The sequence below is a fragment of the Panulirus ornatus genome, chromosome 1 (assembly GCF_036320965.1).
Source record: "Panulirus ornatus isolate Po-2019 chromosome 1, ASM3632096v1, whole genome shotgun sequence".
NCBI classification, from domain to species: Eukaryota; Metazoa; Arthropoda; class Malacostraca; order Decapoda; family Palinuridae; genus Panulirus; species Panulirus ornatus.
Genome location: NC_092224.1, coordinates 92,381,050 through 92,397,265, shown reverse-complemented (window position 1 = coordinate 92,397,265; position 16,216 = coordinate 92,381,050). Strand labels below are relative to the sequence as shown.

General features: G+C 34.6%; 1 protein-coding gene across 4 annotated transcripts in view; it reads right to left on the bottom strand.

The window, feature by feature from the left end:
• fbp (fructose-1,6-bisphosphatase) overlaps positions 1-16,216 on the bottom strand; it is a 394,327-nt gene that overhangs the window by 8,253 nt on the left and 369,858 nt on the right. For all 4 annotated transcript variants that reach the window (XM_071665992.1, XM_071665982.1, XM_071665973.1 and 1 more), the window contains 4 exons: positions 8,217-8,361; positions 4,533-4,639; positions 3,701-3,845; positions 3,362-3,490 (listed from right to left, as the gene is read on the bottom strand). In XM_071665992.1, the coding sequence (XP_071522093.1) occupies positions 3,362-3,490; positions 3,701-3,845; positions 4,533-4,639; positions 8,217-8,354 (519 nt within the window). In that variant the 5' untranslated portion in view covers positions 8,355-8,361. The remainder of the gene's footprint in view (positions 1-3,361; positions 3,491-3,700; positions 3,846-4,532; positions 4,640-8,216; positions 8,362-16,216) is intronic.

Below are 16,216 nucleotides of genomic sequence, written 5' to 3'. Positions count from 1 at the left end.
TGTGCATACATATATACATACATACAAATACATGTACATATACATATCAACATATACATATATACTTACATATACATATCCCTGGGGATAGGGGAGAAAGAATACTTCCCACGTACTCCCTACGTGTCGTAGAAGGCAACTAAAAGGGGAGGGAGCGGGTGGCTGGAAATCCTCCCCTCTTGTTTTTTTTTAATTTCCCAAAAGAAGGAACAGAGAAGGGGGCCAGGTGAAGATATTCCCTCAAAGGCCCAGTCCTCTGTTCTTAACGCTACCTCGCTAACGCGGGAAATGTCGAATAGTATGAAAGAAAAGATATACACGTGTACATACATATTCATCCTTTCCCGATGCCACCTCGCCCCACAGGAAACAGCATCACCACCCCTGCGTCAGCAAGGCATCGCCAGGAAATAGACAAAAAGGGACACATCCACCCACACTGAGTCTCTAGCTGTCATGTATAATGCACTAAAACCACAACTCCCTATCCAAATCCAGGCCACACAGACCTTTCCATGATTTACCCAGATGTTTCACATGCCCTGGTTCAATCCACTGACAGCACATCAACCCAAGTATACCTCATCGTTCCAATTCACTTTAGTCTGTGCATGCCTTTCACCTTCCTGCATGTTCAGGCTCAGATCTCTCAAAATCTTTTTCACTCCTTCCTTCCACCTTCAATCTGGTCTCTCACTTCCTTGATCCCTCCACCTCTGGCACACACATCCTCTTTGTCAGCCTTTCCTCACTCATTCTTTCCATATGTCCAGACACCTCTTCTGCTCTCTGAATCACATTCTTTTTATGACCACACATCTCTCTTATCCTTTCATTACTTACTCGATCAAACCACCTCATACCACATATTATCCTCAAACATTTTATTGCAGTGGAATTTATTAAAAAAGGGGGTGACTGTATTGTTGACTGGTTGGTAAGGTTATTTAATGTATGTATGACTCATGGTGAGGTGCCTGAGGATTGGCGGAATGCGTGCATAGTGCCATTGTACAAAGGCAAAGGGGATAAGAGTGAGTGCTCAAATTACAGAGGTATAAGTTTGTTGAGTATTCCTGGTAAATTATATGGGAGGGTATTGATTGAGAGGGTGAAGGCATGTACAGAGCATCAGATTGGGGAAGAGCAGTGTGGTTTCAGAAGTGGTAGAGGATGTGTGGATCAGGTGTTTGCTTTGAAGAATGTATGTGAGAAATACTTAGAAAAGCAAATGGATTTGTATGTAGCATTTATGGATCTGGAGAAGGCATATGATAGAGTTGATAGAGAGGCTCTGTGGAAGGTATTAAGAATACATGGTGTGGGAGGCAAGTTGTTAGAAGCAGTGAAAAGTTTTTATCGAGGATGTAAGGCATGTGTACGTGTAGGAAGAGAGGAAAGTGATTGGTTCTCAGTGAATGTAGGTTTGCGGCAGGGGTGTGTGATGTCTCCATGGTTGTTTAATTTGTTTATGGATGAGGTTGTTAGGGAGGTAAATGCAAGAGTTTTGGAAAGAGGGGCAAGTATGAAGTCTGTTGGGGATGAGAGAGCTTGGGAAGTGAGTCAGTTGTTGTTCGCTGATGATACAGCGCTGGTGGCTGATTCATGTGAGAAACTGCAGAAGCTGGTGACTGAGTTTGGTAAAGTGTGTGGAAGAAGAAAGTTAAGAGTAAATGTGAATAAGAGCAAGGTTATTAGGTACAGTAGGGTTGAGGGTCAAGTCAATTGGGAGGTGAGTTTGAATGGAGAAAAACTGGAGGAAGTGAAGTGTTTTAGATATCTGGGAGTGGATCTGGCAGCGGATGGAACCATGGAAGCGGAAGTGGATCATAGGGTGGGGGAGGGGGCGAAAATCCTGGGGGCCTTGAAGAATGTGTGGAAGTCGAGAACATTATCTCGGAAAGCAAAAATGGGTATGTTTGAAGGAATAGGGGTTCCAACAATGTTGTATGGTTGCGAGGCGTGGGCTATGGATAGAGTTGTGCGCAGGAGGATGGATGTGCTGGAAATGAGATGTTTGAGGACAATGTGTGGTGTGAGGTGGTTTGATCGAGGAGTAACGTAAGGGTAAGAGAGATGTGTGGAAATAAAAAGAGCGTGGTTGAGAGAGCAGAAGAGGGTGTTTTGAAGTGGTTTGGGCACATGGAGAGGATGAGTGAGGAAAGATTGACCAAGAGGATATATGTGTCGGAGGTGGAGGGAACAAGGAGAAGAGGGAGACCAAATTGGAGGTGGAAAGATGGAGTGAAAAAGATTCTGTGTGATCGGGGCCTGAACATGCAGGAGGGTGAAAGGAGGGCAAGGAATAGAGTGAATTGGAGCGATGTGGTATACCGGGGTTGACGTGCTGTCAGTGGATTGAAGCAGGGCATGTGAAGCGTCTGGGGTAAACCATGGAAAGCTGTGTAGGTATGTATATTTGCGTGTGTGGACGTATGTATATACATGTGTATGGGGGTGAGTTGGGCCATTTCTTTCGTCTGTTTCCTTGCGCTACCTCGCAAACGCGGGAGACAGCGACAAAGTATAATAAAAAAAAATAAAAAAAAAATATTTAATCTCCAACACATCCAACCTTCTCTGCACAACCCCTATCTATAGCCCATGCCTCACAACTATATAATATTGCTAAAACTACTATTCCTTTAAACATGCCCATTTCTGCTCTCTGAGATAACATTCTCTCTTTCCACACATTCTTCAATGCTCCCAGAACCTTCATCCCCTCTCCTCCTCCACCTTATGACTCACTTCAGCTTCCATGGTTCCATTCACTGCCAAGTCCACTCCTAGCTATATGAAACACTTCAATTTCTCTATTCTTTTTTTAATACTGACATTTTCACCTGGAACTCCATACCTACCCATCACAACTACTTTACCTGTCTCCCAAATCCTGTTATCCATCACATTGCATCTGAATTTCATAATTTCAATCAAGACCTTACATAATGTATTTTGAATTCAAAAACTTTTCAAATCACATGCCTTTCATCAAAATTCCTAAAACGTTTTACGAAGCTATATATACCATCTAATAAGACTGATGTTACTTACAGCACCATTACATTCAAATGTTCTAAGCCACATACATCTGAGGCAACATGCATCTTTTGTGGAAATAAAGTTGCAGCAAAAATCTTTAGCCCCACATGACAGGCTGGTTAAAGAGAAGGGATGCCTATTGTATCAACTTATAACATGTAAACACTTTTGTTCATCACACTTGCTGACTACAGTGTTTACAGGATACTTTTGACTGGGCTTATAACTGTCATGTATATAAACTTTTTGAATGTTCCAACTAGTAAGTTAAGTTCCTTATAAAAGATTTTAAACATAAGATACCTGAAGATCATACCTTCTTTCCTTGGACATATTCAGCAACGGCTGGGTCCCAAAGGTTGGCATAGCCTTCATTTAAACTGTAAATCTTGCCTTTTTCTTTTATTCTCATGTTAGGATCTGTCAGGACAAACTCTCCTATGCTCTGCAAGGGAAATTTTCCTTACAAACCAGCCAGAATAATTAAATTCATTAACATACTTGGTTTTTAAAAACTTAGCAATAAATCACAATGGTCATAGTCTTCCTGCTTGGAATGACAAACTAATATGCTCATCTTTAATGTAATGAATGACATATTAATATCCTCATCTCTACTGTAACATAAAAGTAAAAATAGAAAATAAATACTGACCGGGTCCAACATAAATCCATTAACACCATTGCCAGTAGATATAACCATCATGGTGGCTGAGCCATAAAGTGCATATCCCGCTGCCACAATCTTGTTACCAGGCTGGAGTGCATCATTTACATTGGGTTCACTGTCTGTAGTTTTCCTGAAATTATGAGTGAATATTCTTTTTCAATGTAATTTCTTAACCTGAGTCACAAATGTTAGCTGCAGAGAAATTCTTGAAATATTTTGAACACACGAAAGAATATGACCAGTGGATCTCGACTTATGCGTCATACTGGTGATCAAAGATAAGACTGTGGTTTTGAAGGTGTTTCAGGACACATAGATATCATGATTATGTTGCAATCAGGGTGAAGTCAATTAATCAACTAGTTAAGATTCCCACATTATCTTGACAATTCTTAATTGACCAAAACTGAAGATTGGGTCAATTAACTTTCTGGTCGTCAGTAAGTTGATTAACTTGTTTAGATTTCAAAATTTTCCTTAATTCTCTTTAAAGCTCTATCAATCAACCACAGTTGCATTGGTGAGTTGTACACTAAAACTGACCCATCATAAAATCCTTTCAAACAGGGATACAATGCTTCCTATTTCTATCCTTTTTTATTCTTGTTCACAGTTTTCCATATTAGTGAGGTAGCGAAAAAAAAAAAAAAATCCACACTATATGTGATATTATTAAAAAATAGGCAAGAATTCTCACAGGGTGTTTGACCAGAAGGAAACCAATGACGAATATAATTCAGAGCAATATGATACATTGTTAACTTGGTTTCAACAGAAACATACGTAAAGAGAGTAAAAAACAAGCAAAATCACTGACCTATATATGGCAAATATGGATCCAATGGACACTAAACAGTCAATGTTAGAGGAGCCATCAAGAGGGTCAAAGCACACAATATACTTCCCCTGATGGTCTTTCTCAACCTGTGGAATATAACACATATCTTAAATGGCTTATTCAGTGCTGTACCATTTTCCTTAATATCTAATACTCTTAACATTCATAGATCATTCCTTTTATACAAGTTTGGTTCATACAAATAATACAAAACTTCATTAAATGCATAAATTACTGTACTATGCATGAAAATATGTATATTTTGTCTTGATCCTACAACTGCTTTTATAGTTTATAAGTTTTTTACAATTATTTTCTTCATATACACATACTATCCAGATTATTTTCCATTCTACCCTTTTCTATTTGTTTAATAACAACTACACATGTGTTCCAATATGTATTTCAAATAGGAGCAGTATGATGAGCATACCCCAGTTATGAATCTCTCTCCAAGAATACAGCTGCCTCCTAAGGAACTTCTGTGCAGTACTAATAAAATTCATGCATTAACAGCTTATCAATACACTGTATCAAAGCTATGGAAATTTGATTATCTTATCAAGTCAGCATTAAGTTAAAGCTTTCCACACCATGAAACAAGAAGTACAAATTCAGTATCACGAAGTATACTTCACCAAACTTGCCCTGCAATGCCTTGTATTCCAGATGCGACCCAATGCTACACTAAAGTCAGATATCTAATGAACTCTTCACTAAATTATCTTTACTATGAATTATTCAAGAAATTTTATGTTCGATCTATTTATAATTACCCTTGGACCAAGCAGCCCAAGGATACACGATTCCTGGTAACATGGAAATGTAAACTCCCGGCGAGTGAAAAGTTCTTTGATAATGTACAATGAGAGGCTGACGGAGGGCTACAAAATGCCCACTAGGAGAAGAAAAAGAAAAAGGGAGAGGAGGTAGCTGATAACCAGTCTTTAAGTTTCTAAATCAGCTGAATTATACTGAGAGTGAACGGTTAAAGACATGTGGCACCCAGAAACCAGGAGCCATGACAAAAAGCTGGACAAACTTGTTAGAAAGGATGTTAAGAAATACTGGTTCAAGTTTGGGAGGTAATGGTTGGAATAAATTAACCAGTTGCTTGCAGTTTACAAAGATCTGAAAGGGTACTTGATGGCACAGAGTTTAGAAGTGCATAACTCTCTCCCTGTACTGTACAATGGGTAATAACAAATGAGTAATTACTACATGCCTCATGGAAGCTTTCGTGTCCCAGACAACAATGAAGGAATTTATGATACTTTTCAATAAGGTGACATCACACCATTTCCAAATCTTTGAGAGTTTCCTTCAGATAACATATTTATGAATAACATTTTCCATAATGTAATGACTTGAGGGATAGTCATCTCTTGTTCACAGGTTTGCTTGGGAACTTTTAAGTACAGTACGTCTACTAGCAAAGATTTGTTTACGAAGTGTGGGGATGGTCAATAGTTTATCTAATCTGCCACTCTACTTTCTATCATGTGACCACCAGTAGGTTTTCAAACCACAGATGCTCACATTTGTTTCTCTCTTTTCAACAGAGGAATGTCTGAGAAAACAAGTGGTACCAATATGACACCAAGAGGTCAACAAGTTAAAATGAAGTATACAAAAAATCTTTATCCTCACAACTCTTATCCAAAATAATCCACTTAAAGGAACATGCTATTGTTAGGACCTTATTAACAGAGGCAATGGTAAGGTAAAATAAAGTGATGTTCTGCTTTTGAGCACTGAATAAGTTCCTGTTATCTTGTAATTAGGATGGTGAACATACATATAACAAAAGCAAATGTGGTCATCTAAGTGTTTTCTCACCATATCAGTTAAGGATATACTGTTCACTATCAGCCAGTCATAATATATCAATGTAGTGATTTCACATTCCCCTTAAGTATATGAAGTACAGAAGTGAATATATATATGACAAAAACAAATGTGGTCATCTAAGTGCTTTCTCACCATATCAATTATGGATATACTCTTCACTATCAGTCAATCATAATATATTAATAGATTTCACATTCCCCTAAGAACATGAAGTACAGATGTGTGGCTAATGGTACATGTTTATTTCAAGAAACTACAGGATAAAATGTCATGTTGCTCTGAAGTAACCAAATTCGGCGAAAAGTTCTCTCTTTAGAGGAAAGTTATCAAAAAGGTGACTCAATAAATATGCAAGTGATGACTCTGCAAGTTTAATGAACTAAAGTTAACCACAGCATATCTGACATGAGAAGATAAAACCTGATACAACATATGAAGAAATTTGTATTTGTCATATCTATTGTGGCATTAAGTTTCCTCTTCAGCACCACACCAAGAATGAGAGAATTTACACAACTTAAGTCAGGCATGATCTTGCTCATCATTGTTAGAATAATCTATACACAAAACCATTTCCAGATTCCTACAGAAGTGTAAATCCTCATCAATTACACAAAGTGCTTTCATTAAAGTTTTGGGCAAGTGAAACCAATCATATCATAAAAAGCAAAAGAAAGGCCCAATACTCACACTGTAAATGGAAAATCAAACATGAATAATGTGGGACAAAAAGGTACAAAACTAGCCTGATGTCTTAAGTATGATCAATGCATTACCAATGATATCCCCAAGTCTGCTAAGCAAGTTTTAGCTCTCTCTCTCTCTCTCTCTCTCTCTCTCTCTCTCTCTCTCTCTCTCTCTCTCTCTCTCTCTCTCTCTGCTTGCTTTTACATAGGCACCCGTTCATTACTGACTTACATCGTAATTGCCTATCTATCTCCAATGGCAAACATCTCCAAGTAAGATTCAGGATGACTAGTTACCTTATCTAACACAAGACAATGAAACGATGTCCCACTCCAGTAACCTCTATCTTATCACAAGCCAAACCATACAGTATTTCATATCAACTCCTTTCTTGCTACAGCCATTACTTTATATATCATTTCCAGTTTCTTCGAGATTCATTATTGAATTGATTAGTTATTACGCTGTTACTGCCACCAACAATGATAATCATGAGGAATTACTATAATTTCTACTAAAAACATATATACATAACTTCTAAAATTGTCTAATCATTACAGTATATTACAAGTGAAAAAGTTTTGAGCGACACCTTTAGTGATAATAGTGGCTGATAGATGTGGTAACTGTGGCAGAGTTGACCTACGGTATGCAGTGCCAATGGTGGTGATGGGTGTCAACTTATGATGGGTCTTATGATACATGGTAATAACTATGATGATCTGTAGTGAAATTTATATATTACAATGATGATGATGATATGGTGATGCTGAAACTGACGGTGGCAAGTGGCCTTAGATGATAATGGTAGTGACCCTGGGTGATGATACGATTCGTCTTCTGTTACCGTGGTGGTTTTAACCAATGGAAGTGATGGTGATTATGACCCATAGTAAGGCGACGGTGACCCATGGTATAGTGGCGGTGATGGTGACCCACGGTAACCGCGGTAATGTCCCGTGGCATGTGGTCGCACCGATGGCCTACGATACTGGAGTTGAACATTAATGGTGCAAGTTTGCATTTACCACCAGCAGTGACAACAGACAGATGGTAATAATGGTCTGGGTGTGTGTGTGTGTGTGTGTCATAACCTGTGGTGGCGGCGGCGGCAGTTTCCCTTACCTCAATGACCGTCTTGTTCTCCTCAGAAACCATGAGGCAGGTGGTGAAGGAAGAGCTGAGCATGTTGATGAAGAGGTCGTTGGCCAGGACGTCCAGCTTCTTCACCTCCTCCCCTTGCACGTTCACGTCTCCTGCCATGCCGAACCTGATGACACAAACATACTGGCTCAACCACACGATAATACACACACACACACACACACACACATATAAATATATAATATCCAACAATATTACGGGTATATTTCAGGCTACATTTATATGCATGCCTTGAGGCTGCCTGCGCTCCATGCGGGAGCAGGGAAATGATAAGATTCCTTTGGAGCGAGAAGGTCCACAACTTGAGCCTTGTTAAAACGCGAGTTTTCACTCACAATGTAACCACATGCAGGCAGAGTCCGCTAATACATATACCAAGTTAAACACTTTCTATACACATAACCCGTCATGTATACACGCATATTTTACGTCAATTTCAGATCATTAACTAAACAGCATTTTGATTTCTACGAGCGTTCCTGAGTTCGAGCAACATTTCCCATGAAATATCAAATACGAAGCATTACGAACCACTACAGCTGAATTGATCACAAAACAAGTGGCTTATGCATTACTAACTTTAAAAAAAAATCTTACGAATATAGCCTATGATGTCTTATAAATTTAAGTGGTTTCATACTTTGTGCAGTGCTCCATCACTTATCATAAACCATGAGGCAAATAATTAATTATTTGGATCAATATCTATGCATATACAGAGGCAAGTACACAAAGTGCACTTGCGTTGCCCGATTAGCAAAAACTTGTGTGCCATGATATTCGTCTCCGACGTGGTATTCCACACGTTAATATGGAGTATTCCATCATGCACCAACCCTGAGCTACAGCACTTGCACAAGAATAAATTTCCTGATGAGAATCTAAAGTTGATTTCCACAGGATGAACACAGACATAGGGGCGACTACATAATGTCCAGCTTATACTTTTGTAGAGGAGGAGCATAATACAGGAAGCGCTGACCTCCTGGCCCTTCAACATATATTTTTAGCTGGACGTAAGTGCAACGTTTAAGACTCGCTACTGACCAAATATTCGTGTGGCCAAAATCATGGCGACAGCAAACACGAGCTGTTGTCAACTTACTTCCTCAACACGTCCGTCAGCCTGGCCAAGACCCACCCGATTAGGTACCTGTTTGTAACGTCCTTATAACCATCTATGTTTGTGATAATTACTTATAAAAAAAATACTTCTATGATCTCGATATGGCTTTACACCTCTCAAGTTCCACTACATTCAATTGAATTCTGGACTTCTATGGTGTAGCGGTTAGCGTTCCTGACATTCACAGGCCGCCCGGGGTCGAGCTGATAGGCTCGAATCCTGATTACGGCAGTCGGTCCACAGTCAAACCAGCTGTTCATCGTGTATATATATATATATATATATATATATATATATATATATATATATATATATATATAGCCAAAAACAGTGGTAACAACTGCTGTGGGTTTGTGGTGGGAGTCAACAGATTGCTGGAGGCAGGGTTTGCCAAGACATCTCAACCCATTACACTGCAACTTACGAGTCTGAAGAACTTTCTAATACTTTCAGATCAGCTCTATCTTCCTTGCTGGTAATATTCAGCTCATGCGAGTCATGATATACCAGATAATGCAATATCTCACAAAAAAAATGTATTACCAGGTACTATATGACGAATTCGACAAAACAGCTGTAGTAGTAAACTGAAGTTTGACTCCTGAAGTCTCCAGGGAATTCATTAATTTCCTTGAAGCACACCACCATGGCCTACAAATGTCTCACCGGAACCGTTCAAAATATAGAATCATCAATATTTGTAAGAATTCCTTTTATGTGGGAAGGATTCAATCATGAACACAAGCCTACAAGACCAATATTTTATAAAATGAGAGGAGAAAACGCGAAACGAAAAAAATAAGAGTCTATGAAAACTGGAAACTTGCCTTTAAAAAAGTGGAGAAGGGAAAGATCGTGTTGTTTAAAGATGATGAACCTGTTTGTTGAGAAGAGGAAAGTTAAATGAAGTATGTGTGCGAGTGAGTGAGGGAGGAAGGGAACCGTCCCTCCCTCGTCTTCTCAACACCCACTGTTGTAGCTTAGGGTATCTTTTAGCTCAAAATAATTCTTTTTTTCTTCAAAACTGAAAGATAAGATATTCAAACTCTTCTATACTTGAAATAATCACGGAAAATATATCACAATGCTCTCATTCACCGATACATACTCATCAAATACGATGCAATGCAGCAGAAATATTTCAAAATTGACTTCATTTAACAACTTAATTAAGTGTCACTGCGAGAACTAAACGTTATTTTAACACCATAGTTGTATTCAGCATGAAATACACTTATGATGAATTTTTAAAGGAAACCTTTACTTTGTTTCAATATTGAAAGATAAAATATTCAAACACTTCTATACTTGAAATAATCATGATTAACATATCATAATGCTCTCAGTTACCGAAACATACCTAGTGAATAAGATGCAAAGGATCACAAGTTATTCTAAAATCAATCTTATTTAAGACCTTGATTGTCATTAAGACTGCTAAAAGATGTTTCAACCCCATTTTTTTGTTTTCAACAAGAAAACTACTTATGATAAGTATTCAAAGGAAATCTATTTTTCTGAGAAAATTCCCCAAATCGGAAGGTAATAACACTTATAATTAGTTTTTAAAGGAAAATGTTTTCTGAATAAAATACAAAAAACTGTAGGTAATAGTTCAGGGTATTTATTAGCTCAAAAATCTTTGTTTCAAAATTAAAATATAAGATATTCAAACATTTCTATACTTGAAATAATCATGAAAAATATATCATAATGCCCTCAGTCACCGATACATACCCAGTAAATACTATGCAAAGAACAGAAAATATTTTGAAATTGATTTCATTTAACAGCTTAATTGAATGTCATAAAGATAAAGAAACGACATTTTAACACCAGATTTGTATTCAGCATGAAACATACTTCTTATAAAGAGTATTGAAAGGAAATTTATTTTTCTAAGAAAATTCTCAATCATTGAAGGTTATTTTTTTTTAACAAAAAGTCTATTGTTTCAAAATGGAATGATAAGATACCCAGACAATTCAATACATAAAATAATCAGGGAAAATATATCAAAATGCTCTCAGTTACACTACTCATTAATATGATGCAAATGAGAAAATATTTTAAAATTGACTTCATTTAACAGTTTGAGTGTCATTAAGAGGACTAAACGCTATCTTAACTACGTATTTCTATTCAAAATGAAAAACACTTCTTATAAAAATGTTTTTAAAGGAAATCTATTTTTATGAGAAAAATGCCAAAAATTGAAGGTAATAGTCCAGGGTATTTTCTACCTCAAAAAAATCTTTGTTTTCAAATTGAAAGATAAGGTATTCATATACTTCTATACTTGAAATAATCTTGGAAAATATATCATCATTCTCTTAGTCTCCGATACATACCCAGTAAATACGATGCAAAGCAGCGAAAGTATTTCAGAATTGACTTGATTTAACAGCTTAAATGAATGTCATAAAGACGATTAAACGACATTTTAACACTGGATTTGTATTTAGCATGAAAAACACTTCTTATAATGAGTTTTTAAAGGAAATCTATTTTTATGAGAAAAATGCCAAAAATTGAAGGTAATAAATACTCCAGGGTATTTTTTACCTCAAAAAAATGTTTGTTTTCAAATTCAAAGATCAGGTATTCATATCCTTCTATATTTCAAATAATCTTGGAAAATATATCATAAATCTCTTAAGTATCCGATATCTTTCTTTCTTTCATACTATTCGCCATTTCCCGCATTAGCGAGGTAGCAAGTCTCCGATATATACCCAGTAAATACGAAGCAAAGTAGCAAAAAATATTCTAAAATTGACTTCATTTAACAGCTTAAATAAATGTCATAAAGACGATTAAACGACATTTTAACACAGGATTTGTATCAAGCCTGAAAAGCACTTCTTATAATGAGTTTTTAAAGGAAATGTATTTTTATGAGAAAAATGCCAAAAATTGAAGGTAATAATAGTCCAGGGTCTTTTTTTAGCACAAAAAGTTTTTGTTTTCAAATTGAAAGATAAGGTATTCATATACTTCTATACTTCGAACAATCTTGGAAAATATATCATAATTCTCTTAGTCTCCGATATATACCGGGTAAATACGATATAAAGCAGCAAAAAAATATTCTAGACTTGACTTAATGTAACAGCTTAAATAAATGTCATAAAGACGATTAAACGACATTTTAACACCGGATTTGTAATTAGCATGAAAAACACTTCTTGTAATGAGTATTTAAAGGAAATATATTTTTATGAAAAAAATGCCAAAAATTGAAGGTAATAGTCCAGGGTATTTTTTTTACCTCAAAAAAATTTTTGTTTTCAAATTCAAAGATAAGGTATTTATATACTTCTATACTTGAAAGAATCTTCGAAAATATATCATAATTCTCTTAGTCTCCGATACATGCCCAGTAAATACGATGCAAAGCAGGAAAATATATTCTAGAAATGACTTCATTTAACAGCTTATATAAATGTCATAAAGACGATTAAACGAGATTTCAACACCGGATTTGTATTTAGCATGAAAAACACTTCTTCTAATGAGTTTTTAAAAGAAATCTATTTTTATGAGAAAAATGTTTTTTACCTCAAAAAAATTTTTCTTTTCAAATTGAAAGATAAGGTATTCATATACTTCTATACTTGGAATAATCTTGGAAAATATATCATAATTCTCTTAGTCTCCGATACATACCCAGTAATTACGATGCAAAGAAGGAAAAGTATTTCAGAATTGACTTAATTTAACTGCTTAAATAAATGTCATGAAGACGATTAAACGACATTTTAACACCGGATTTGTATTTAGCATGAAAAACACTTCTTGTAATGAGCTTTTAAAGGAAATCTATTTTTATAAGAAAAATGCGAGAAATTGAAGGTACTTTTTACCTCAAAAAAAATTTTGTTTTAAAATTCAAAGATTAGGTATTCATATCCTTCTATATTTGAAATAATCTTGGAAAATATATCATAAATCTCTTAGTCTCCGATATATACCCAGTAAATACGACGCAAAGTAGCAAAAAATATTTTAAAATTCACTTCATTTAACAGCTTAAATAAATGTCATAAAGACGATTAAATGATATTTTAACACCAGATTTCTATTAAGCATGAAAAGCACTTCTTATAATGAGTTTTTAAAGGAAATCTATTTTTATGAGAAAAATGCCAAAAATTGAAGGTAATAATAGTCCAGGGTATTTTTTAACACTAAAAAAGTTTTTGTATTCAAATTGAAAGATAAGGTATTCTTATACTTCTATACATGGAACAATCTTGGAAAATATATCATAATTCTCTTAGTCGCCGATATATACCTAGTAAATATGATATAAAGCAGCAAAAAATATTCTAGACTTGACTTAATTTAACAGCTTAAATAAATGTCATAAAGACGATTAAACGATATTTTAACACCGGATTTGTAATTAGCATGAAAAACACTTCTTGTAATGAGTTTTTAAAGGAAATCTATTTTTATGAGAAAAATGCCAAAAATTGAAGGTAATAGTCCAGGGTATTTTTTAAGTCAAAAAAATTTTTGTTTTCAAATTGAAAGATGAGGTATTCATATACTTCTATACTTGAAATAATCTTGGAAAATATATCATAATTCTCTTAGTCTCCGATACATTCCCAGTAAATACGATGCAAAGCAGCAAAATATATTCTAGAATTGACTTCATTTAACAGCTTAAATAAATGTCACAAAGATCATTAAACGACATTTTAACACCAGATTTGTATTAAGCATGAAAAGCACTTCTTATTATGAGTTTTTAAAGGATATCTATTTTTATGAGAAAAATGACAAAAATTGAAGGTAATACTCCAGGGTATTTTTTACCTCAAAAAAATTTTTGCTTTAAAATTCACATATAAGGTTTTCATATACTTCTATACTTCAAATAATCTTGGAAAATATATCATAATTCTCTTAGTCTCCTATACATACCCAGTAAATACGAAGCACAGAAGCTAAAAATATTTTAGAATTAACTTCATTAAACAGCTTAAATGAATGTCATAAAGACGATTAAACAACATTTTGACACCAGATTTGTATTTAGCATGAAAAGAACTCCTTATAATGCGTTTTTAAAGGAAGTCAATTTTTATGAGAAAAAGGCCAAAAATTGAAGGTAATAGTCCAGGGTATTTTTTACCTCAAAAAATTTTTGGTTTTCTAATTGAAAGATAAGGTATTCATATACTTCTATACTTGAAATAATCTAGGAAAATATATCATAATTCTCTTAGTCTCCGATACATACCCAGTAAATACGATGCAAACCGTGAAAATATATTTCAGAATTCACTTCATTTAACAGCTTATATAAATGTCAAAAAGACGTTTAAACGAGAATTGACACCGGATTTGTTTTTAACATGAAAAACACTTCTTGTAGTGAGTTTCTAAAAGAAATCTATTTTCATGAGAAAAATGCCAAAAATTGAAGGTAATAGTCCAGGGTATTTTTTACCTCAAAAAATTTTTTCTTTTCAAATTCAAAGATAAAGTATTCCTATACTTCTATACTTGGAAAATATATCATAATTCTCTTAGTCTCCGATACATACCTAATAAATACGATGCAAAGCAGCAAAAAATATTCTACAATTGACTTCATTTAACAGCTTAAATAGATGTCATAAAGACGATTAAACGACATTTTAACACCGGATTTGTATTTACTATGAAAAACACTTCTTGTAATGAGTTTTTAAAGGAATTCTATTTTTATGAGAAAAATGCCAAAAAGTGAAGGTAATAGTCCAGGGTATTTTTTACTTTAAAAAAAATTTTGTTTTCAAATTGAAAGATAAGATATTTATATACTTCTATACTTGAAATAATCTTGGAAAATATATCATAATTCTCTTAGTCTCCGATACATACCCAGTAAATGCGATGCAAAGCAGCAAAAAATATTTTAAAATTGACTTCATTTAACAGCTTAAATGAATGTCATGAAGACGATTAAACGACATTTTAACATCGGATTTGTATTAAGTATGAAAAACACTTCTTATAATGAGTTTTTAAAGGAAATCTATTTTTATGAGAAAAATGCCAAAAATTGAAAGTAATACTCCAGGGCATTTTTTACCTCAATTTTTTTTTTTTTTTTTCAAATTCAAAGGTAAGGTATTCATATACTTCTATACTTGAAATAATCTTGGAAAAGTATATCCTAATTCTCTTAATCTCCGATACATACCCAGTAAATACGATGCAAAGGAGCAAAATACATTTTATAATTGACTTCATTTAACAGCTTAAATGAATGTCATAAAGACGATTAAACAACATTTTAACATCGGATTTCTATTTAGCATGAAAAACAGTTCTTGTGATGAGCTTTTAAAGGAAATCTATTTTTATGTAAAAAAAGGCCAAACATTGAAGGCAATAGTCCAGGGTATTTTTTACCTCTAAAAAATTTTTGTTTTCAAATTCAAAGATAAAGTATTCATGTACTTCTATACTTGGAATAATCTTGGAATATATATCATAATACTCTTAGTTTCCTATATATACCCAGTAAATACGATGCAATGCAGCAAAAAATATTCTAGAACTGACTTCATTTAACAGCTTAAATAAATGTCATAAAGACCGTGAAACGACATTTTAACACCGGATTTGTATTTAGCATGAAAAACACTTCTTGTAATGAGTTTTTAAAGGAAATCTATTTTTATGAGAAAAATGCCAAAAATTGAAGGTAATAATCCAGGGTATTTTCTACCACAAAAAAAAATTTCTTTTCAAATTCAAAGATAAGGTATTCATATACTTCTATAATTGGAACAATCTTGGAAAATATATCACAATTCTCTTAGTCTCAGAT